The sequence below is a fragment of the Falco rusticolus genome, chromosome 8 (assembly GCF_015220075.1).
Source record: "Falco rusticolus isolate bFalRus1 chromosome 8, bFalRus1.pri, whole genome shotgun sequence".
Lineage (NCBI taxonomy): Eukaryota > Metazoa > Chordata > Aves > Falconiformes > Falconidae > Falco > Falco rusticolus.
Genome location: NC_051194.1, coordinates 28,318,254 through 28,344,220, shown reverse-complemented (window position 1 = coordinate 28,344,220; position 25,967 = coordinate 28,318,254). Strand labels below are relative to the sequence as shown.

The window sequence follows — 25,967 nt, the reverse complement described above, 5'->3', positions numbered from 1 at the left end:
CTTCAACATGTCCTTTAAATCACCACCCCTGTGCTGTCATTTATTTGGGATTCACAGGCACTGCTTTTATTTCTGGCTGGTGTTGGTTTTGGACTGGCTTCTCTGTGGGTCTAGCGCATATTTTGATTTGTTTACTCCTCTTTTGAGGAGCAGGAAGCTTGATCAGTTGCAGTTTTGGGTTTTGTATGTGTACATGTTGTTTTAATGTTCCTCTTCTCCCTTCTGCTTAGGGGTTATCTTGATTTGGTGTGACATTTTCAAAAACAAAGAGCTGTAGCTGGGGAGATACGACACAGTAAGGATGCAGAGCATGGGACAGATTTAAAAATAACACCAACTGGTCTTGTCAGGAAAATATAGATGACAGAACTTAAGCTGAGAACAAAAATGAAACCACATAGATGTGAAAGCAGTGAGTTTTGGGTTAAAACTGGCTCTTCTACTCCTTTTCCAATGTTTATAGGTAATATACATCACCTACTGATAAAGCACAAAAACCTAGCAGAAGGTCTGTGCCAGGAACGGCACAATCATGAGACTGCAGCCTTAAAACGTAGGGATGTTGCTGATCTTTTCCATAGGATGAGAACTGTGAGGTCAGGTCAGCAGTTTCAAAAAATAGCACGGTTCAATTATTCGACTGGAAAGAAGGTTCCTCATCTCTCTGGATGCATTATGCATCCCAGCAGCGCTGCTCGAATGAAACATTATCCTGACTGCAGTAAGGAAACAATTGGTTGGATGCTTCTAGGTTCCAAATAAAGATTTGATCTTGCTGAATGATCTTTAAACCTTTCAAAAAATGAATCACAAAATGGGGGTGTTCTGGCCAAAAAGGGTGTTTCTAACAAAGGGCACCATTGTGTGGATTCTACTGCCCTGACACTAGCAGGAACTAGTAGAGGTAAAAAATGTCCTTCTCCCCTTTAGAGGGTATAACTGATGCTCAACAGATCATTAGTGAGATGGATGTACCAATATATCTGTTGCTGTGAAGGTCCCAGATGCACATATCTCTGAAAAACATGTTATGGATTTGGGACACTAGCAATTTCTAGTCCCCTTTTTTCTACCTCCAAGGGCAGTAAGAAACTACTTCTGCCCATGCTGAGTTTTAGGCGCATATGTTGTTCCAGAGCTTGATTTTTCTCTGAAATTCCTCATCTATGTTGATTTGGATTTGTAAGTAAAGAAATAACTTTCTCTCTAAGGTCTATCAGAGTACCCTCGGATGTGCAATCCACTGAATGTCAGTAATTATAGCCACAGATTAAATTTTAAAAAGAAGGAATACTTGTCATGTAATAAAATTGTTTGTAATTTTTGTGCAAGGTTCTTCTAAAATTTAGATCCTTATCCATATCAAGCTACCAATCATTTTGAGGTTTGCTCATCCCTATTTCTCGCTTCACATATCTCTGACAGAGATGCAAAGCATTTCTTCAATAAATTACCTTTCTGAATAGTAAAAATAATTTGGTAGAAACCTCTGAGGGATGTAGTGCGGGAGAACAAATTACTACAAGACACAGTGGGAGCTGTAAATGTAATTGTGATGGGTGTGGTGACAGTTTGCATTTATAATATATTCACTTTACTACATGGGTATAGCAATATGAGTTAGTTTGCATGACCTAGCACACATTAGAGAAGAAAAAATGCTCTGAAAAATTGTAGACCATATAGATAGTGCAATGCCAGTGCTTTGCCTAATTATGTCTGCTCTTTGTTCTGATGCATACTCTGATATACCTATGGGGCCTTTTAGAGACATTAAAACAGGAAATAAATCTGGTTTAGGTATTAGTTCAGGAAAAACGGGAAAAATAATAATGTATGGCAAAATTACTGAGATGCTGGACTAAACTCTGAGTGTTGGTTTGTGATGTACTGTGCTCGTTTGCTGTCATGTCATTCTCATCAGATGATAACTTTTGGTACCATTTAAAGAGGATCCTGATCTCTCCATCTGTACCTCCAAAAGATTCCCTGGTAATGTATGGTAGGCAAGACTCCTAAACCTCAGGATGCTGTGGAAACCAATGAGGGATGGTCACCCCAACACAGACAGGGGACTCGGTGCTCTCCTTGGACAGAAACATTTCTCCCTTTAGGTCTCCCAATCTTCATTTTGCCCATTATCTCTTGTCAAGTGAAACTCTTTTGAGACATACAGTGGTATGATGTTTGGATAGCCACAAAACATTTCAGCATCTTTCAGAATGAAAGGCACTATAAACAAAATAAGCATGTGCAGGTGCACGTGTTTTGAGATCATTAGCAAAACCTTTTTCTCATTTAGTGATTGGTTTTAGACCAATACCAACACTATTAATTTGAAGAGAATATAGCTAAACTTTTTTTCTCATCTTTGCAACTGTTAGTAGATAATTAATGTGGGGAATTGTGAAGTATACTCTCAGCACAGCTTATATTCCCATCTTGTTAGGGTCTTGTGTTTGGTAACACTTTCTCTTCATTGAAGAATGCTCTGTGTTTTATTAGGTCAGTGAAGCGTTGCAGCATGTGTATAAATTGTTCTGTTGAGCTGCTTTCTTGTCATGCCTGACTAAGAAGTGAAAGAAGGTTCTCATATACGTTGTTTTCCTCTGTTGATTATTTTTGCAGCTTCTGTGCTTGCAGTATGACCTGCCATTTAGGCATGTTTTCATTGTGCTGAGTGGGCTCAGCCTGTGCTTGATGCAATTTGCTTTATTTTCATCTGTACAAAGGAAAAGGGAGATTCAGGCAAAGTAACCAAAGAGAACAGCAGGGGCATGGGAGACACAGTCTCAAGCCAAGAAGATGAGCCTCAGGCTACTGTGGTCCAGCTGGAAAGCGAGGACCTCAGGTGGGAGCCTGGTCAGGGGGTACAGAAGAGGGTTACTGTCTGCATTGGCACTGCACTAATCTGTTAGTCATTCTGCTATTATCTCTTTTAGAAAGTAACCTAAGGCTTACTTGGGAATTGATGCTCGAGAGGATTGTCTTGCCAAGGTGTTTTTGTGGCTAAATAGGCAATGTTATTCTCCAGAATTTGCTGTCCTCTGGGCTTTTCAAGTGGTAGATCCCATGCCCCTTTTTTCAGAGACATTAAAAAAATATTTTCATTAAAAATAGACACCCCCCCCATTTTTTTTCTTCCTTGTTTCTTAAATCAATTAGTGGAAAAAACCAGTTATCTTCACATGGAAGCCCACTGCAAGAGAAATGCAGTAATTCAGGAATCCCTGCCCTTTTTATGTACTGTATGTCTCTACATACAGCAGCAGACCTACCACTTCTTTAGTGCCTTTAAGAAACAAGTAAAGAAATACTGATTCGAAACGTAGATTTTCTACTATAGTAAAATTCATGCTCTAGTCTGTGAACGTTTTGCTTATGGAATGAATAAAAAATTAATAAGACTTTTGGGTTTATTTAGGATATATATTCAGTTCTTACCCAGAAATGTTCTTGCTCTCTTCCTGTGAAATAAATTTAGACAACTGCATGTACTCAAGACCCCTATTAAAATAATACATCAGCTACTTATATGAACAAAATTTAGCTTTGAAGCAAGGCCAACTAATGGTTTTGTCACAAATCCTTACTGCAAGTGAGCAGAGAGGAGCACTGCTGTGAAAACAGACCACAAACCAGGTTGTTCTTGAGTCATTGTCTCCTGTTTGGCTTTTCTCCGGGTAGTTCGAGCTCTCCCTGTTCCCCCCAGGCAAGATGCATGGATCATCTTGTGTTCAGCTGAATGGGAAAGACCACAGTAGCCCTGATTTTATTTTTTTTTCATTGTCTTCCGTTGTATTTCCTGCCCAAGGAAGGAAGATGACATCTAATATGAACCTATTCTGTTACATGGGCTGGAAAATCAAGTAAGAACTGAGACCAGTGCTTCCTTTTCCTATGTCTCCAGACTGTGTACCAACCAGTCAACAAGCCAACCTGCCTATCTTTCTGCTTCTGTTGCAAAACTAATGCTTTTAGCAGTAAGTTACAAGTCTCTCTGCTATGAGAAACTCTTTATTTCCAAACACCCACTGTCCAAGGATATTGGCTATTCAGAAATCTTAGACAAATAGTTGTTGCCTCTAAGCACTTCCTTGACATATGAAAAGCAAGTCTAATGCAAACTATTACTCCATCCATTTAGATGAGATACGTGGAGTGTTCCCTGCTTAGTTGTGTAGGAGGGGACGTTGGACCTCTGTTTTGTAAACTGGCTGATTTTAGAGAGCTTAAGTCAATCTGTCTACCCTGAAGTTATTCCAAAGACTATATCACCCCTTGTCAAGATGACAATTCCATAGAAGTTTGTTTTGTTGAGCAGTAAAACTTCCTGCTTCTGCAGCTGGCAAGGCAGTAATCTACAGAAACGTTACGTGAGAAGGCTGGGATATGGGAAATTGGTGACTTTCACAATGTGACATTGCTTAGCAAAAACTGCCTTTGAAACGCAGTGTTCACATTTCCAATTAGTTTGCCTCTAGCTCTCATGCAAGTAAAGTCCTCATGGTACCGGGAAGGAAAAAGGAAGGGGGAGAGGGAAAGGAGCAAGCAGAGCTGGAAGAATGACCGTGAGTTATATTGTGCACTGTGTATTGGCTATAAATCCTGCCTGCAGGAATTACTGAAATGGAGAAACAGTTATCTACCAACTTTGAGATCCAATCTGCAAAGTCCCAATGTCAGCATGATGATTTATGTGATAGAAAGTCGGCAGGATTCAGCCTGATGCAATGAAATAGATGCATGCCGAAACACGCTCTTTGTTTTAAACCGTAGGCACGCTGCAGCTAGCTGGCTGCCAAGGGGGGGGCGAGCAGGTACCCTGCCACGGGGCAGGCTGCAGGTGTGCCTCCTGTTCTGGAGGAGGAGAAGGATGTTCAGCCCTGTTCTCCTGTGACCTTTGCTTGCTGATGAGCTCCAGAGGGAGCTGTGGCTTGCCTTTTCGCTCCGAGATGAACTCGCTAGAGAAGGGATAAACGCGTGGTCCCGTGAATCTCTCTTCTTCCCCCCCGCCCCTTCTCTTTGCTCCAACCGTTCATAAGAAAACTCAGCTTTTATTTTCCTTTTTTTCAGAGCCGTTTGTAAAACAGTCCTATGAAAATGCATGTCGTAAATAAATGAAACTTAATCAGTTTGTTTTGTTTATAATTTTTTTAAGGCTGTGGTAGAAATTGGCGTAAACGCTGCTTTAAAGCCTCGTGAACAGGAGTGATAGCCAGCATTGTTACAACTGCACATTTTTCAAAAGGGAACTTAAACCCACACGTGAATAGCTTTTCTTTAGTATTAATGCTGAGTACATTTGTTTGATGCAAAGTTGATTCAGAAATATATTTTATCTTGAGGTACTGCCAGCATTTGCCTCTTTCCACTCAGCCAGACTGATTACACCGAAAACAATGTGTAGCGAGCGAGGATACGAGGTTATACAATTGCTGAGGCATAACCGCACATTTCACTGTCAGCTCTGACACCCGCTCGTCCTGGGTGCGGGTGTCTGGTTTGCATAATCACCAGGTGCTTATTTATCAGCCAGCACACCAGGCAAACCTTCGATTTCAGCTGGCAGCCAATCAGACCTTGTTGATTTACATGGGGTTTTTTGAGACGATGTTTATTTACGTACAAAACAAACACAAACTTTCAGGCTGAATGCCTTTCTCTGTACGCTGAGGAGGCAATGAAGAGGAAGCCCCAGTGGCAAAGATGTGGTGCTGCTCTGTCCTGCACATTTTTGGGTGTCAGGCAGAGAGTATCCGAAATGCCAAACTGTACTGGGATAGAAGTGAATATCCTAAGGCATCCAAGAGTGTGTTTGGGTTTGGTTTAGAAATAACCTGTCTTTGATTGGCTGCTGTGGCTCTTAGTTTTAATTATCTCCTTCAATTGAGAATCTGCAGCTGCCAAAAGCAAACAGAAGCTTTTGTTTCTCTGTCCGTGCAGGTGAGATATTAAGAAGGAAAGAGAAATGTCTAAAAGCAGTGGAAAACATTCCAAAATATCCAAGAGGTAAGTGACCAAAAACCTGATTTGGCTGATTTTTATCTTTGCCTCTAAACACTGTTTCTACCTAGAAAAAACTTCATAAACCTGCTATCACAATTATGCAATTAGAGTGAGCTCTTTATTCAGTTATTTCACTTGTGGATGTTAAGGTGCCTTTTTATGGTATCTGTTGAGATGAAAGAAGTACTTCTGAGCTTTAATTGCTGGAGAAACACCCACAACTATTATTATTCTTATTTTATTGCCTCATCACAAGGACAAATGTCTGTCCCACTTGACCAGCTGCTACTTACATCTGGATTGCAAGACACTTGGATTCACACCTTAGGAACAACCCTAATGTGTGAATTATCTCCAAGATGGGCATACAAGTGCTTCTGGCTTCCCTGACGTAGCTCCATCAAAGAGGTCATCCAGAAGTGTGTTATGGCACCATGAGCCTGGAAACTGGAGCATCACTACTGTAATCAGGGCTGTGCATGGCAGGGAATTTTCCCCTTGCTCTAAACTCTGCTGCGGAGCATACCAAAGCTGAAATCTGAAGGTTTGCTCACGTGGTTCAGATGATTATTAGTAGGTTTCAGAGGTAAGTGTGCAAAACCTGCCTACTGCTATGTATAAACAATGACAAAAATGAAAAGACTGCCAATTTCAAGCATTCACTGCAGGTTCAGGAAGGTAATATTTTTGTTCAGATCAGTTTCTGAAAAGACTATTTCTCAGTTTTTATGGTTCACAGGAAATTTCCCAAACTAAAGATCAAAAATGTGAGGCTGCTCTGTATGTAATACATGGGTAGGAAACTTCTTCAGACTTGCCTTTCTTAGTCTTAAGTTTACTTGCTCTATCTTGATAAGTTTTATTAGGCAGGTAATAACACCCACCCAGAATTTCTAAGATTAGAGATTCAGTGTGAGTGAGTACGTGAGTGTACGTGGTAAAGCTGCCTTGTTTTTGAAACTGTACTAGAAGTGTAAAAGGATGCAAGACACAGCTCATTCATATTCAGAAAGCGAAGAAGAATGAAAATAACAATAAAACCATTCACAAGGAATTGTTTTTCTTGGCGTTGTCCCACTCCTCATTTTGGCTAAGCCACCTGTACGTTTCTCAGTGTGGGGTAACCTGGCAGCTCCAGGTTAGACACCACTGAGCTATGATTTGAGCCATAGGTTCACCTCTCATGGTTCCTTGGAAAATGTGGTATGTTGCCCAGGTGATATGCAAATGGAAGCTGTTGAAGTGCTAAACTTCCAGTAAACTTTATATCTAATTACAGTTTTACTATTGCCATATACGTCTGTCTTTTCCTTACTCTTTGTGTAAGGATATTACACTTCAGTGCAATTTGTAATACCCTGTGCTACTCAGGGTGCAGCTGGGTTATGTGAGGTCCTTAAAAGCAAGCAGAAAAGATGCTCAAATCCAGAGAAAACCCTCCCTGTAAAGGTAGAAATTTACTGGTTTTTTCTGATTCCTTCTTGCCCTGCCCTTCCTAGGAAGGTTAGCAGAAGCACTGTGTGGGTCGCCTCCCAGCTGGGTTTCTGAGCACTCAGCCACACAACCCATGGCACTGCTCTCATATCTAGAGTCAGTGGCCCAAGTCACTTCAGGACTATCAAAAGTAAATTGATAAATGTATAAATACATATATATATATATAGTGCTAGTGACACTGCAACTGAGACAGAATGAGCTACATGATATATTAGTTCTTTTTGGAACATCAAATGGATGTTGTGGTATTTTTTATATGTTTTATTTAAGAAAAAGGGGTCGAGTAGTGAAACTTCTTCATGCTAGGAATTTATTTTTCCACTTTTTCATGTGTGTATGTGTAAAAGAGTTAGGAGCATGTGTCTACATTACTCGTAGCCTTTAAGTGTATGCCACATATGTTCATCAATCCATCAATCAGGTCAATGTCTGGTTGAAAACGATATAAAATCATGCCTAGAAAAAGGTATGAAATGCCTTTTGCATTGGAACTCTGAGATGTATGGGACTGGGAGAAGCCTCCAGCTGATGGGAGTACTGGTTTTCTCCATTTAGTTTGTGGGGGAAGGTTTGCAGAGGTCAGCTGAGACTTTCTTCTGCCATGTGTCCTGCAGTCCTTTGCTCCAGAGAAGCGGAGAAACCTGGATCCTCCAGCAAAGAAGAGAGAAGCTATTTCATATGACAATGGTGATAAGACATACAGCTGTTATAGCCACCGCTTGGTGTGAAAACCTTGTGAATAACCTATTTCTTTCTGTGGCTCATGACAGTCATTCCATGTGCAGTTGATTTTAAGCAAGGAAAAAGAAACACGTTACTCAACATTTTTTACCTATTAACAGTCAGTGGCCAGTAAGAGTAAGTGAATAGTAGTATTTGCCTTCTACTTAATCATGTTTCTCTTCATTCATTACAGACATAGGTCCTTTATCTAAGTTTTTATAATGCTAGGCTAAATAAATCAGACTATATAATGGTAGTTGAGGTAGAATGGAGGCTGAGATTGGGCAGAAAAACCCCGTTTTCATTATACCAGAAAACTTCTTGGAAAAAGATTATACCAAGCTGGGCAACAAAACCTCATAAACTTTTCGAAAGTGGTGCTGCGTGTTGGTAGCAGTTGGAAAATTTAGGGGAGTGCTTTGCGAGGCTGCAGTCGTGATCGCCTCTTTTTTCCTTGATCTGTCTGGAGACGTGGTAGTATGTGTAAAGCTGGAAACAGCGCTTTTCTAATGTTCCCTAACCTCAAAAACAAGATGCCAAGCATAAGGTTTTTTCCTCCTTTCTTCCCTCCAGCTTGTTCCTGCCAGAACAGACTATTCAATTGTGTACTTTGCAGCCAGGCAGAACTGTGCATTGTGATTCTGCCTGCTGAAGAAGAGGAGTGCGGGGATTGAGAAGGCTTTTGTTGCTGGAAGGAATTTTTTTACTAGCTTTTTTTTCTCTGTGTGCGAGAGACATAAAGTGCTCTGGAAACATACAGATTCTTCCTGCCAAGAATGGTTGTTTTCACAGCTCCCCTTTTGCCAATTTCAAACTGGTTAAGAAATAATAATAATAAAAAAAAGTTTTCACATACTGTCGGGGTTTAAGCTCAGCTGGCAATGAAACCCCACACAGCCACTCGCTCACTCCCCTGCCAGTGGGATGGGGGAGAGAATCAGAAGAGTAAAAGCGAGCAGACTTGTGGGTTGCCATAAAGACAATTTAATGGGACAGAAAAGGAAGAAAACAATAATAGAAGTAATAATGATAATGATACTGATAAGAATAAAAGAATTAGAATATACAAAGCAAGAGATGCACAATGCAGTTGCTCACTACTTGCTGACCAGTGCCCAGCCAGCTTTCCCCCTAGTTTCTATACTAAGCACAATGTTCTATGGTATGGAATATCCCTTTGGCCAGTTTGGGTCATCTGTCCTGGCTGTGTCCCCTCCCAGCTTCTTCTGCCCCTCCAGCCTTCTTGCTCGGCAGGGCATGAGATGCTGAAAAGTCCTTGACTTAATATAAACATTACCTGGCAACAAATAAACCAGCAGTGTGTTATCAACACTGTTCTCATCCTAAATCCAAAACACTGGATCACCTACTAGGAAGAAAATTAACTCTGTCCTAGCTGAAGCCAGGACACATACATATCCTAAACTCCCTGGGTGACAGATTTTGTTGAGCAATAGAGTCTGACAAAGTGCCAAAATAACCTATTTCCCCAGAAGAATAGAAGAGTTGAGTATTGAAACTGATGCCAAGGTGAAGAGGGATTTTTCAGTGACAAGAACAAAGACAAGGCTGAAGTGTTATTAACCAACTGTCTTAATTAAGCTAGAGGTATGATGTTCTAATATTTTAAGGATCCCAGTCAGCTACTATACCTTTGGCTTTTTCAACCAAAAATCTTTAATGCAAAAAAATGAATCCATCTCCAGGTAGAAGGATTACTCATTCTAAATGCCTGAAATGCTTAAAGAGGATTCTAGTAAAATGTTCTACTCCCAACACTGACTTGACTTAATGCTATTCTAAATAACAAGTTGATTTTAGACATAATGTAGTGCTAAATGTGTCCTGATAGAAATATAAGAGATCATGGCATAAATGCAGACTAAATATTCTGTTGAACATGCACAATAAGGAGAGAAGCTGTTCGTGAGTCAGAGGACATTGGAAAACAAAGAGAAGTTTGTAACTTACTTTTCTGACACCTTCTTCCAGTGTAGCCCTCGGTACAGGAGCACACATTGGTCCGAACACAGTGACCACCATTCTTACAAGGGGGGATGCAAACAGCTAGTGAAAGGAAAGCAAACATTTTGTGCACTGAAATCACACAGGGGATCAATGTTGCCTAAATTCAGGCTCCTTATTCAGGTGTCTGTGATGGGAGGCCTGTCTGCAGGGGCTTTTTTCTTTAATCGGGGTAGAGAAGGTGTCTCTCCAAAGGGTGATTTGAGCAGATGCCAAGCTGGAGATCCTGATTCTCCCTTGTTTGTGGAAAGAACTCCTAGCACCTAAGGGTCTCTTTTAGATACCTGCAATTAAGTGGTCTGTATTCTGGAGAATCTCTTGGGTTTTTAACACTCTAACTAAAATGCTTCTTCAAGGGCTTCTGCACTTCCACTGTAGATTGGTGTTTGATATTTGCAAGCTTGGCTTTGGTGCTCTCTCTCCCCCTTTCTCAATGAAGCAGAAGGAAGGGCTTTGCTTTGGCTTTGGTGCTATCTCTCCCCCTTTCTCAATGAAGCTGAAGGAAGGGCTTTGCTTTTCTTCTGCATTCATCCACTACCTCCCCCATCACTTCCATATCCTACAAATGTGGATATTCATTTTCAACTTTAGTTCTGTCTAAACCATAACAAGGATAAACATTTCAAATCACCTAGATGTTGAAAATCACCTTCCATGTTGAACCTGAAAAGAATGAGCATCAAATTACAGAGTCTGTATCATTTTCATTCTCTCCTTTACCCCCAGCATCACAAACCCAAAGAGCTTCCAGCAAGCTCCATTTGCAATTAGATTTTTGTGTGTGAATCATTCACTTGTAAAAATATGCATTGGAATAGCATTCATCTAGGAACTCCAAGGAAACAAAAGAATGAGGGAAAGAAAAAAGAAAATTTCTTATTGAGATAGTTTAGGTTTGGTAGAAAGAGTGTATTTACATTCCCAGATTCAGGAGGGGTTATTAGAGCCATGCTCAAAAAATGACCAGGGGTCTCCCAGGTATTTGAGTCCTAAACATAAGTTCCTGTCTATTCTGCCTGAGCTAGTGGGTAGTTAAAGCATTCATTAATTTGACTTCTGCAGCACAAAGTGAGCAAGAAGCCCAAGATACTGTTAGCCTTAGCTTAGAGCTCTCCCCTTTAGGACAGGGACCCAAAACCAGGTCCCACTCTATGTTTGGCAGAGCAATATTTGATCAGATCTCTGAGCGGGGATCTGAAGAAGTTCTGTAGAAGTCTTCCATCCATTACACTCTGGGATGGTCAAGTAGGTGATATTGTGAGCCCCATTTGAAGACAAATTATCATCTGGCTCTGAAATGCATTAAGTGCACAATATAGAGTTCACAAAATGAATGAAGAGCCATGCTTTAACGATTAATTGAATAGTTGCTAATTAGTAATATCACTGGCTTCAGACAGTTTTAGATTAATTGTTTAGTTATCATTAATGTCATCATAAATGCTTACTCCTTCACATATACCATTAAGAACAATATAATGCGGACTGACGACAGACTATAACATCAAAATAGCACAGAGGGAGTTATGGCAAGGAAAGTCTCTGGATATACTTCATGCAGGGGCAGGTAATGATATAGGCTGCTGTTTATATTTTAAGCCTGAATCCTTTATCAAGATGATAAATAGAACATTCTTACCTCTCTGGCACTGTGGCCCATAGAAACCGTAAGGACACGTACACGTATTTGGCCGTACGCAGATTCCTCCGTTCAAGCACACAGGATTGCACATGGCTGTATGTGGATATAAGACAACTCTGTGAACCTCTAATAATTTTCTTTTTTTTTTTTTTTTTATAGTAGGCTCTCTTTTGTTGCTGCACATGTCATTGGACTAAACAATTCTAATAATACTGTGATAAATTTCACACAGTCCTTGCTGGTCAGTTGTGCTGCAGTATTTATTCATTGTCGACACAGTGGGAGCGTTTCAGTGGTGTTTTAGCATAGCTTGGGGGATGAAATAAAATATAATTTAATAGTTTATTTCTGATGTCCTCCTTTGATTTGTACAGTTCATTTGCTTCCATTGCAGCATCCTCACCAAACACGATCCCAAGGTAGTAAAATGCAGTCACATTGCTCAGAGCCTGGATAACCTGGAGATGAGATATTAACCATTTGCTGCTTTGTCTGAGTGCAGCAGACCATCATGGCATTTCTGCGAAGTTGAAGAGTTATGCACCACAAAACTTCCCTTTGTTCTGTCTCATTTAAATGCCGCTTCCAGCAACATATTGGCTCGTGCACCACCAACAAAGCCACTGGCTGAGCTCCCTTTGCTTCTTTATTTATCTGTTATTACTGTAAATGATGTAATAGGCATTAGGAATTAAACAGGCTTGCATATTTCTATGCAGCAAGTACCTGACTGTTGAAAAAAAAGGAAAAATATTAGAATTGCAGATTAGTTTAGTTGGGAAGTTAGTGTGTGAAGAATAAGGAATCTGATAAAGTTTTCATTGTAAAGCAGAGCGACACTTTAAAGCAGTCTTTCTCCTTCTATTCCCTTTGTCTTCCAGTATTTCACAGAGTAGCCCGTTAAATAAATTAAATACATTTAATCTTAAATAAATTAAGAGTCACTAAAATGTTTCCGGTGAACTAAAGGAGAAATAAAATGTCAATTTGGGAAAAGAAAAAAAAGTGAAATTGTAGTCTAGATGAGAGCTTTTCTGAATAAACAGCAATAACTTCTGAAGTCAAAATGGACTTCGTTCCTTGCTAATGGAGAATTTGGATTTGTTGCCCTATTATTCTAGCTAGTTAACAGATGTCCACACTCTGTCAGTGTTTGTATTTCCATTGGTAAAGTGCCTTAACGTGCCTTAAGTCCTTTTTTTTTTTTTTTCTCCTCTATCTGAGTTCATCCAGAGATGCCTGTCATATCACCTGAGGAGGAACCACAACAGTATCCACAAAATACTCTGTGTAGTGCACATGAAATGGTGCTGGAGAGGTGAGCCTTCCACCCGAGGTACTGGCAGACAAACAAATCCTGCTGCTGTTGCTCTGGGTTGGAAATTACTGCTTCTGCTGCTGTTGCTTGTCCTCCTCTTGGAATAATCCTGTTTAAAGCCACCCCAATATAAATTTGCAGAACTCAAGAAGAGCAATCTCCAGGAGGAAAAAGAGGAGATAGTGGGAACCAGAATAGCTCGAGGCAATCCCAGTCATTTACCATGGATCTTAGCCTGGTTAATTTATGTGTCTTCAATAGGTTTGTCATTTCAACACTTACAGGAAGAGCAGTCTCCAGGAGATGGAGGTTAAAATGACATCTCTCACCTGCCAGCGAAGGTAATGTAGGCTGGAGGTGTCCTAGTCATTTAACATTCACCATGGCAGAGGCACACTGCCTCCATAGCCTTGAGGTTTGGCACTGATTAAGGTGTTCCTCATTCTTGCTGCTTTTAACATGTCACTATTTTGCATGCCTTGTCCCAGGTGAGTGCTGTAGTTGCTCTGCCTTTGGAAGAAAAATACGTACTCCAGCTTTTAGTGCTTAGACCCTGGGGGGAAGGTCTGAGCTGTATCAATTCAAAAGAGGGTTCAAAACTAGGAGTCCTGACTAGAAATAGGTACCTACTTCCAATCCTCACCTCGTCATTTTGTACTGATGGGTGGAGGTGGCTTTTCCCTGCGCATGCACACTTCTGTGGATGCCTTTTGTAGGTACTCTGTGAGTACGAGATGCAGGCAGGAGGAGCAGAGTGAATTCTGGCAGTAGCAGGATGTTTAACGTTAGGGGGTGAACAGTTACGCTCTCCTTGCAAACTTGCTTTTGTTCTGTCTTGCACAGTCACAAGCCATCTTCTGGGATGGCAAAGCTGAACCCAGGAACTGGACCACAAAAATCGGAGTAGTCAGTCTCAGTTTCCAACAGCTTAGCTTTCTAAGTTTGCTTTTGTTCCTTAGACTATGCAGTACTAGAAGTGCGTATGGATAGTCGCTAACTTCGCAGCAGAAGTCATATTTGCTTGCTTATGTTCTTATCCTAACTTAAACTGGCCTCCTTCTATTGCTGTCTCCATAAGCTGTGTTTTAAGTTCAGATTTGACGGCATGCCATTAAAACTCAACAAAAGCCAAACTTTTTTTTTCTACTCCACCATAGTACCTTGAGGGAAATGCATAGGGTTCAAAGCAATGAAAACGGGAAGGTGCACAGGTGGCGAGCAATGCGGATTGCTGCACATCCCTCATCCCTGCCCTTGCGGGGCAATCCGTGAACAAGACCAGCAAAGACTGAGGTTATGTCCACGGCAGCTGAGACTGAAAATCAACGCTATCTCCAAAGTCCCAGTGAGAATTGTTCTCATTTGCAGAAGCCACCTAGTAAGGCTGTAACTTCTGAAATGGTGAAGAGCTTTTTAAATGTATTTATTTTTGCCACATGCTAAAAATAAACTCCAGAATCACACAAGCTTAAAAAGCTGCAAAAAGGTTTTGTTTGTGGGTTTCCTCTGAGTGATCCTGAGATTTAGATAAACATATACACTTATGAATACTTACATAAACTCAAAGACTTCCAAGGTTTTGCCCTTTACTAGGTTTCCTGCTCTTGTGATTTAATTCTTCAAGCAATTTCAAGTCTGACTGCTGAGTTGTGAGAACCACATGGATGTCAGGCAGCAAAAGACATGAGAGACCAGTCATTTCTAACCTCTTACCCGTTTCGCAAGAAGGGCTGCTCCATCCCTTTCTGCATTTGCACTCGTCTGGCGACACACAGACCCCGCCATTGTGGCAGTGTCTGTTACACACCACTGGAAAATACGCAGAGGATCAAAATCTCATTTCAGTAATAATGATGCAGATCCTAAAGCTGGTCTATCACAGCAAATAACTAATGGTATGAGTTAAAGAAGTAAACTGATGGATGATCTGTCCCTTTCCTTGGATTTCTTTCTCTACCAGACGTCTTGCATCTAAAATTCCTTGCTTTTTAAGCATTCTAGCTACTCTGGTTCAGAGATAGAATTATAGCCCTGTCAAAGGCGACCTGATATTTAAATGAGCAGTGAGGACTGTAATAATGGAACTGCATATGTTTTGCCATTCAGCTAACGTAGAAGGGTATGAAGGCTGATTTTTTTCCCCAGATGCTCTCTTTATTGAACCTCTTTCATAACTTGTATTGCACAGTAACGTGACTCCTAATAGGTATGATTGCCTTTTTGTGTTCTCAAAATTAGTATTACTGCATTCACTCACATAACCTTGAATTTCATAAAAGTTACTCTGGATGACATGGACATTTTTGCTTGTTTGTTTGTTTTTCCAGAGGCATTGTTATGCAGAAAAATTGATATAGATGTGCATGTTTTTACATAATACAACTGCACCGCTGGTAAATGTATGCTCTGAAATAGTTTAGGTACTGTAGTACTTCAATATATTATGCTTTGATTTCCTTGCTGAGGTCAATCATTTTAAGGGGAAATACAGAAAAATAATAAAAAATTTTTTTGTCTTCTAGTTTTCTGCAAATCCAAATATGTAATGAGGAAAAAAGCCTGAATGAGTTCATACATACTTGTTTCACATCGAGGTCCAACAAATCCATAAGCGCAAGAACAAGTATTTTGAGATAGACAAGTTCCTCCATGCTCACATGGTGGATCGCATTGCACTGCCAGAATAAAACATGAGAAATAAAATACAATTCAAATATTACTTTCTGTGTGGTTATGAGCACAACGCTTGTTACTACTTTTCCCATACCATTTTATTAATCCAACAACTAATTTGGCCAAGGAAAACACTGCAGGATAAAAGTAGGTATCACATTAGTAATACAGCACTAACAAGTAGCTATATAATGTCTGCAAGGGAATGATTTTAACACTATAATATTTAATTTCTCAGCATGCACGTTTTTAAGTATGTAGTTTTGAAGTTTAAGTTCAATAGTTGATACTGAAACCTTGCCCATCCCTTTACCAATTTACCTTGTGGATGTTCAGTCAGCCTTAACAGGTGCCAGAAGGTACACTAAAGCAAAGATGAAGTGCTTTTTCTTTATAGAAAATAGTTAGATGGGAATTTGTCAGCAAAATGACAAACGTTTAAGCAACAATTTGAATGTTTACTAAGTAGTGTGGGGTCTGCAGACAAAGCAGCAAGTTAAATAAGGATTTCTTGACATGCTGCAATATGCAATGTCATTCTGTGGAAGAAAGAGGATGAGCAGGTGTATTGTGTACAGCTGGAAAGTGCCGCAGCTCCTGGAACAGGCTATCTGCTGAAGGCATCTGTTTGGTTTTAAGCTTTGATTGTTATGAGCCTAATGGCTTTATTGTGCAGAGCACCTGGAAGGTTTAGCCTCTTAAACCTAACATCTAAGGTAGGTACCTGATATCTGATGTCATGAACACTTCTGTTTGCTGTTCTCTGATAAAAGGGAGCTCCGTATACCAAACACGGGAGAGGAGAAGGCCAGTGAAGGTAGAAGATGACCACTGACACTCGAAGAAGAAGAAGAAGTGCTGCATGCAGGAGCAGTGCAAGGCATGTGTGTCAGCTGGCTCTTACACCTTCAGAAAAAAAAGCCACCTCATATAACAGAATGAAAAATATCTTCCCTTGTGCTTGGGAAGAGAATATAGAGAAAGATGTACTTTGGCACACTTTGCTGGCAGAGTTTTGTCTTTATAATGAAGCTAAGCAAGGTTATTCCAAGGAAAATGCAAAATGAAGCTAATTCAGAGATCTGAAACAAAGCATCTCTCATTTTAAGTGTTGTTACAAGGGGAAAAGCCCATAATGTACCACATTCTGTTCTTAAAACTGGAAAATGGACTGTGTAATTGGAAAGCTAAATGAAGGAAAAATACTTGTGGCACCACATAATTTAAACGAAGTTCACGTGGTGAATTCCCCCTCACCTCTTGTGACTGTCACCAAGCCTTCAGGTAAAGCCATTGCATATGAACTTTGCCATCCAAAAAAAGTAATGAAAGCCACCACACATTTTCCAATTGCATTGAAAAAGACAAGCCCCAAGAAGCTACCTTGAAATAAACTTTTTTGACACCAATAACTTCAAGAAATATACTTGGTATTAGATGTGCTTTTCAGGTACTTCAGTGTTTATGTTTGCTATTACCATACAGTTTTAACTGTGAAATTTTCAATGCTGCATGAAGATTACTTTAGGATTGGGCATGCCGAGAAGAGAAAACTCACTAGATGTAGTTTAGATTCACACTATACATGTTAAGAATTTCATTAAGTTAAATTTAGTTTTGATGTGATGGGCTATAAGGTTTAGACATTTGCAGTTCAGCATGTGTTTAGCTGAAATTTGAGGTGTACGTGTGTGAGAAAAAAAAAACCCAACTAACCACATCAGCATTGTCTGGACAGCTAAACAGATTTTATTTAGACCCATTTAAGCAGTTAATGTCAAACTTTACCAAAGTTTTTCTAACTCAGCCACTGGTAGCAGCAGTTCAGGATCTCGTGCTATTAGGGTGAACAGCAGGTAGCACTCCGTGATGAAATAGAAAGTTGAAGAGAGGGAAAGAAACTGAAGCTGTTTTCCAACAATTATTTTATTCCTTTAAAATTGCAGTACTATATTTGTAAGCCACAACTCGTGTTTGGGAGCCCACGCTAGATCTCACTGAAGTCCATAGTGGGTGTAGGGCTTTGAAAGGAGGGTGCTGACCCGTCTGCTGTACACATGTCCATCTGGAACATCTCCCCTCCTCTGGGTTTGGGTAAGCACAGGACCTGGTTATAAAGGGATTCCTTTCCAAATACAAATTAACAGTAGGTAGAAGTGGTTCGTATTCTTTGCATGGAGACAGGGAAACATGAAACCTGGGAAAAATGTACCACTCTTTTTGAAGTATGTGAAATGTGATTGCCTTTCCTATGGGACAATGGTTGCATAAGCCTTCAGGTGCCAAAGGAAGTGCTATGCCAAGCAAAGTGACATTCATACCTATTATGCTTTATTTCAGCATGTTTTGTATGTAGCACTTAAAATGAACGTGTCCGTTTGAATAACGTACTTTCCATCTGGCCTTTACACATTCCAAGATGCATCTGAACTGCCAGAAGAGAACATGGTATTTTGGATATTAAAACATTCAGCTCTTATGGTGACATTTAGTAGTAAAATGTTTAAAACTATTCTATTACTGGTGAACAGCAAAAGATAAAAACTGAATGGTGGCTGCAACGTGAGAGCAAGAGTAATATTCACCTAAAAGACATTTCCCTCTATAATAGAAATATACTGTTTGTGTCAACGTCTTTTCCAAAAGCTCTATCTTTCATCTCCTGGAATGAGTATTTTTTTCCATAAGCATTTGCTAAATTGTACAAAGATATTGCAGTGTTTTTATACTAAGCAGTTTTGGGTGGTATAAAATAACAGTAAAGAGGAAAACATTGCTGCAAATGGTCAATCTTGCTGTCAAATGTATGTATGTTTATGTTTATAATTTAAAATCTGGAGGTGAAAATGGAGAAGTCCATTATTGTTTTCTTTGAAAGACCTTTTTGGGAAATATCTCCAAACTTCTTTTTTCCATCAAAATGAGATCATGCACTTTTTATAAGTTTCTTTACGATAACTTCGGGGGTGCTCAGGAATACCAGATGCTGTGTTGCTCCCTCCATTTTCCATAGCCTAATCAGCAAATGCCTTCCAGGACAGAGTTATTGCTTAACATCTCAACAGTGAGTAAACTCCCTGTGTTGTCTGCCACGTGAGGTCCTGGGCATGTGCCACTGAAGCAAGGCTCAGAGGTGTGAAAGCATCACCTGCAGTTCCATTTAAAAACTGGAAAACCAGTCAGGTCAGGACAAACTTCACTGGAAGGAACATAGTCTACCTTGTCTCATGCAATCACTGTGCGTTATTTATTTTCTTTCAAAGATGCATTAATCTGATTTCCTAAATGTACAGATGATGTTTGAATATGTGCAGCATATGAGAGGGAAAAAACAGAAAAGAAAGTTGTCAGGTTATTGGCTTTCCTTTTGAAATGTTGTGGACTGGAGCCTTTCTTTTGCATGTAAGATACACAGATAAAGGAAATAAAGCATAGGGTTTAAACATGTATTGGTGCAATTAAAATAAATCGTAGGCATATTTATACAGTCCAGCAGTCTGGAACCCAGTTATGAAATAAATATCCATCATAGCAAATAGAAAATTAACAAGATTAACTTGACTGAATAAATTTGGAATACAAATGCAGACAATGGTTCTGGTTAGGTTGTACTAATGAACTTTGTTTTGTGAAATGTCAGCTGAGTGCTCATCTGCAGTCAAAAAAGCAAATAAAGTGTTAAGAATTGTTAAGAAATGAGCAGAGCACAAAATGCCAGACTTTATCATGGTCTGTATGCATGGTGAGCTGCATCTTAAACACCTTGCCTGGGTCTGATCGCCCAGCTCAGAAAAGATATAGTAGAAGTGGCAAAGATGCAGAAAAAGGTGACAGGGATAGTCAAAGTTATAGAGGAGCTCTAGTACAAAGAATAAGTGAATAGATAAGGTCTTTGGGAAAGACATGACTTGAGGGGTAGTATAGAAAACTGCAAAATCAGATGTGGAAAGGTTGAACAGAACACTGCTCAAAGGCATCACCTCGGCTTTTTGAAGCACATGATCCATAACTTGATGAGAGACTATTCTGGACAGTGTCCCTATATCTTTCCCACATACTGCCAGACATCTGCTGTTGGTAGCTATCGGAGATAGGCCTTTCGGTCTGATAGCATAGAGGTTTTGGGGTGTAAAAATGTCAGAACAGACGAATGTCAGCTACCTGATTTATTTTTGCCTTGTTTCATCCAGCTGTTCATCCTGTAATACTTTCCCATCTTTCCTGTTATTTTGAAAATTATTTGGTTTGAACAGTGGTCTCATAATGTCAGTGCTGTGTTTTTAACTCTTGAGCAGAAGGTATGACTACTACTGTTCTAGACTTCCCCTTCTTTTAGAAAATACTGCACAAAGCCTATGAAATATCCCAGTTTTACTGACTTAACATTTTTAAGAAAATGTTTCTAAAGCAGCATGACTTTACCCTCCACAGGAATTCTGAGGAACTTTTGTGACTACTAGAAACTGGAAAGGTACTAGTCCTTAACTGTCACCTAATCCAAAATAGTTTTAAATAATTGCCTGTATTCTGTGGAACTGAGTCTCTGACTTTTTAATCATACAGTTTTAGTAATCAGACACTCCCTATTGAATGAACTTGGGGTTAGAGAAATAAAACCAAGGATGACCAGAAATTTGGCTTAAATTCTTATCTTTTGTCAGTCTTCAGGTCTAGGTCTTTCAGAAAGAAGCACAACGATGAGGCCCAGAACAGCATTTGTTAACTTCAACGCTGTTATGGAATGTGTTCCACCTTGGGGCACCTGGAGGAGCTCAGTTAAGTCCAACAGCTGCTCTTGGACAGTGCCATATGTGCAGACCGTGGTAAATACACTGAGCTCAGGGAAAAGACAGCATTTGTTTCCTTATCCAGTGCATACAGCATCTTTGAAAGTGCAGGTCTGTGTCCCTGTTGTAGAGTGGGGAACAGAGGCAGGACAACGAGTAATTGCGCTAAGGTGACTAACACCACACTGAGTATTTCAGAGCATTACCCTCAAAGGTTACAAAGTGCTGCATTACATGTGCCACTTGTAATACACTAGAAAAAAATATCAGAAACATTCTGAAAACAATCCTGTTTGGACTAGCTGTCCATTATTAAAGTACTAGTTTTTTATTTGTTTGGCATACTGAGCTGAAATGTGTAAAGCTCCGTGAGTGTTATGACACCTCTGCAGTGTACTTTGGTGGGTGATAGGTGCTGTCCTGTAAAACTGCTAGGAGTGTACTATAGTAATGCATTGCTTTTATGGTATATATCCTTGAAAAGGGCACTCAGAGTGGAAATTACGTATTTAGTAGCATCCCTCATCACCAGAGGAATTCTTGGCTAAGTTTACTCCATAAATGCCAGCAAGCACCTTCTGCAAGAGAATATGCAGGAGAATCCAGTGCACTACAGCTCAGCTCCCCTACATATTTTTTATTGTTCTGTAAGTGATGCCAGCTATTTTCAAAATGCTACTCTGAAATGAAGTTTTTCAAGGCCCTGCCTGTTTAGCAGACTTGTCTTTACATCAGGCCACTAATAAATGGAGATACTGCCTTTGTGCAGGAAGGTGAAAAAGCTCTGCAAGCTGAGAACCTGGCCAGCTGTAGGAAAGGGCATGGGAGTGCTGAGTAGAGCCTTGAGGAGCTACTTCATCTCCCTTCATCTGCGAAGTGAGTAGCTGCTGCCAGAAGTAAAAGAATTAAGAATCTGTAACGCTTATTACGCCAAGGCAAGATGGGCAAAAGCAAGGTCGTACTTTTTACAGATGACAATGTTGTCGGTAGTGAAGGAAGTAAATAGAAATTGCCAAGAGCATCTGAACGTATCTCAGTTTAGGTGTCCGAATATGAGCCAAACGCACTGTCCTCTAGCTATGTTCTCCCAAAAGAAGGTGGGAGGTTAGACCTGATGATGCCCAGAGGCCTCTTCCAGCCAGGACTCTTCTGTGAGTCTCTGATTCCCAAACCAGGAAGACAGAGTAGGGGGAGAGGACTTTCAACTAAATTGTAACAGTGAGACTGAGGTGATTGTCCAAAGGGATAACAATATTACAGATATAAAAGGTGGTATGATTTACTTTAAAAATTTATTTTCAGGGTGCTGCTTATTTTTTCTCTACCAGTCCTCCAAGCCTGATTTTGAATATGCACAACTAGAAAAAAATATTACATTCTGTCACAAGATAAATATTGCTTAGTAAAATATTTATTATCTTAGAGTATCTTCAGCCACTCTTACTAAACAAAGGTCACATCTCCTCAAGCTCCAGAGGTATTAAAACTTGGTACCGATGGGCTGTTTCTTTCATCTCGGTGGATTTTTATATCAAATAGGATGGTGGCAATTACCATCAGTGTGTGAGTCTGTCAACATTTTTGCTTACTTGCCATGGATGCTGCATTGAAGCCCGAAGATTTCACAAATGTTGGTCTCACCTAAGCTTTGATCACTTGCTCAGTGTTGCTGTCTCCCGTTCTTAAAGGGTACCACTGTTCTGAGGGAAGTCAGTACACTTGTGGCGGCATTGTAAGGTGCCGATTGCTGAGGTTATGACAGGCCTTAATCCAAGAATTATCCTCCTCTTTCAGCTTTGTCTGTCATGATGGATCAGCTGCATCTGACATGGGAAGGGACACCGACGCTGGAGGCACAATGGGCGCTCTTCACGCTACTGGCTGCAGTGCAGGTGTGCAGGGGAACGCGGGGGGAAGCAGGAGCGGGGAGCGTGTTGACAGGCTTATTATGGAGCCAGGTGAGTGACAAGAGACAAATAAAGGATGTTTGTGTGTCATGTCGTCAAGCCTTGAGACAGAGAATGATGTTGGTAATAAAATATTTCATGCTAAGGACCGTCCAGAGAGATTTTCAGTAATACCAGTAATTGAAGAAAACATCTTGTCTTGTGAGACAGTAAAAGGCAGGGGTAGATTTATGTTTTAAGGACCATCCTGATGGGCATACTAAATATACACAAAGCAGCCGTATGCCCATATTCATAAATATGCATACGTGCACGGGCCTGGTCTGTGAGGGGAGGCCGCTCTGCATTCAGGCTTGCCGTGGGCTTTCCAGTGCTGGGAGCCGCTGGGTACTCTTCCAGCTCCAAGTATAGAATAGAGGTCAAAGACAGGGTCTTTTGTGCCAAGTAACCTAAGTCCTATAGAAGGGACATTTCAGAAATGTGCAAACTGGCAAAAATTATAGCACCCAATGTTATAATAACCTTTTCTTACACGTTTTGTAATATATCCCCAGCACTGCTCTGAGCTCAGGGGGCTGCAGTATTGCTGGGGGCTTTACACCCCCACAAAGCCTTGCTTGCTGCAAGGAATCCCTGCGAGGTCCTCTGCAGTGCATCGTGGCTGAGACCTCACTACGGCTGTGCTCTGTGCGCAGGGCATGAGAAACCGTATGTAAAAGAGAATGAAATAGATGATACTTTTGCTTTGTGTAGTGAAAGGCCAATTAAGATATCAACTTATCAGAAGGATTTCAAAAAAAAGGTGTAATTAATGATATCTAAGTCAGGGAATTCATTGTTTCAACAATGTGCATAATGCTATTGCTTTATGGAGATATTCTAAGCTGTCTAATAAATAACTCAACATATTGTGAAAACCCTTCTGGCGCTATACATTTCAGATGACAAGTTCAGTTTTGTATTTAAATTATTAGATAGATATTTAAAAGTAATTTTTCAGGTAGTAGAACAATTCGTTTTTCCTAGGATATCTGTTGTATAGAGAAATTGTGTCAATTTTACTCTTTCCCACAGAAGTTTTATATGTTTTCAAATGTAATGACTTCAGTAGAATGAATCTGGCCTTAAGCAAGAGTAAGTAAGATTGCAATCTGTCCCTGGTTTCAATAGATTAGATATTATCAAATAAATATGTCATTTTTGTAAGCAGAAAGAGCTTTTTCAAAGTTATAGAATGTTTGTCTGTTATTTTGAAATATAATTGGCTTAAAAAATCAGAATGACCTCAGATAGAAAAACCCGCAAATTTATAACTAAAATTAATTTTTACTTTGGAGGGTTATTAGGTTTGAAGTTGTAAAAGAATTTGAGAGAGGATTTCCTCCCTTACCTTCACATGTAATTCCATCACCGCTGTATCCAGTAGGACAAGGCCCACATTTAAATTGTCCATCTTGGGCTGGCTCGCACTGCACACCAGTAAAGCACGGCATATTAGCGCAAACGACTTTCTGATGTGTCCTGCCACTGTTTTTTGGCAGTTCCACACGATCCATCACTGTGTTGTACTCCTTCCTGGCTGCTGCGGTCAGTGCTGGAAGCCTTGCTCGGGATGCTGACCCTGCTGGGACACTACCGCTGGTATCAAGAGAAGAACCTACTACATGGAAAGGGGAGGGGAGGCGTGTTGCCAAAGTAGATACTCTCTCCAGCTCTGTTGGAAAATCTTGAGATGATTTAGTCTTCAAGATTGCAACTCGACCAGGCCATTTCCTGGGAGAATAGCTGTACTTGGAACGAGTTTGCTGGACAGCATGTGGCCTTGCTAAGAATGAACTTGTGCTTGTGTTGTGATGAGAAGGAACTGTCCGTGCTGTACCTGGTTTGTCTTGTTTAAAATGCAGAGGGGTACGGGTTGTCATGCTGACAGTTGTGGCTCTGGGGTCTGACTCCTCATGCAGAAGGAAAGTGTGTGTATCGCTTCTTTTTTCAAGAAAAGATTGTTTCTGAGGTACTGTGGACTCCATATCAGGTGTTTTTGCTGATGATGCCTGAGCTTGGGAAGTCTTCCTTTTCATTGTAAGGGATGGAGTGTTAAAGACTGTGGGGTTTCTTTCCAAAAAGTATGTAGCACTTTGTCTTGGAATTTGGGTTTGTGAAAGAAGGGAATACATGTTTTCTGCTGTCTTTAAAATATCTTCCTGGTGAGAGCCTTTGGCATCTTCAGTATTTCTTCCAGCAAAATCCACATGGCTTTGGGAAGATCTTGAAACTAGGACAGAAGAAAGATATATATTAGCCATAGTTTTGCTGGTCTAGAGTTTATAGGAACCACAGTGAACACTTACCTTACAAGCAAGCAACAGAACATCAATTCTAGCAGTAAAACAGTTAATCTGTCATATATGCTAAGGACACATTTATGCAAACTAGCATAGAAATGACATGGTGTTACCTGCTCATGGTGTTACCTACTAGAGGTAACACCAGCACTGGATGCACAGGGAACTGCAATACCGAAACTTACAGGGTGGCAGTTCATGAACCAGAGAAAATGTGTTTATGCTGGCTTAACATTGAGCCTAAGGTGGTAAGGCTCACTGAAGTTCAGACATTATTCTTTGAGGTGCAGCACTGGGTTTACAGGGGTTAAACTGCAGCCTGGCAAAAACAGTTGCCATACTGGTTTATTAATTTTGGATTACCCGAGTCCGGGAGGTTTTGGCACCGCGCACCTTTCCTTGGTGCACCCTACAGTTCTTGACCACCTGAGCTAATATTTGTGTCTATATCACAATAGTGTGCTGGGAAACGTTCTGCTAGACAGTCCATAATGCAGCGACTTTGCATTCAAGCCTTTGCAGTCTAGGAGCAAGATGAGACGTTGCTTTTTGGGGCAGATAGATACTGGAGTTGGAGAAATAAAGAATGTTAAGATGGTCCTTGGCAAGATTGTGTCCTAGAAAGGCTCTAGTGCCACCGCACCTGTGCATAACTCTGTAATGCTTTTGTAGACCTTATGGCAAAGGAAAGTTCTAGGATAGCATTTAAATGAGACAAATGGAAAAGCTTTGTTAATGCTGGATACAGCTCCCTCCAGACGTGAGGGGCAGCATGTAAGAGAGTCTGCTGGTTTGTAACTGTCACCCACTTGTTACAGAGCCAGCCACCTTTTCACTTGTGTAAGGAGGGATGATAGATGGGGAGAGGGTAGTCTGTGAAGGCCCTTGAAAGTGGAGACGAGTAGTTTGAATCAATACTTTCAGGAAGATTAATGGCCATCTGCTGACTCTAATGAATGGAAGAAGCTATTTTTAACCGGTTCTGGCATACTCACTCCATAGGAAACGAAATATATTGGATCCTGAACAAAAAAACCTCACTTG

General features: G+C 40.4%; 1 protein-coding gene across 1 annotated transcript in view; it reads right to left on the bottom strand.

Annotated features, from left to right (window-relative positions):
* The window catches only part of LOC119152354 (von Willebrand factor D and EGF domain-containing protein-like), a 185,793-nt gene that overhangs the window by 23,860 nt on the left and 135,966 nt on the right, over positions 1 to 25,967 (bottom strand). Inside the window, exons 21-25 of the mRNA XM_037397521.1 lie at positions 23,972 to 24,853; positions 15,794 to 15,889; positions 14,928 to 15,023; positions 11,894 to 11,989; positions 10,201 to 10,296 (exon numbers count right to left, since the gene is read on the bottom strand). Of these exons, the coding sequence (XP_037253418.1) occupies positions 10,201 to 10,296; positions 11,894 to 11,989; positions 14,928 to 15,023; positions 15,794 to 15,889; positions 23,972 to 24,853 (1,266 nt within the window). The remainder of the gene's footprint in view (positions 1 to 10,200; positions 10,297 to 11,893; positions 11,990 to 14,927; positions 15,024 to 15,793; positions 15,890 to 23,971; positions 24,854 to 25,967) is intronic.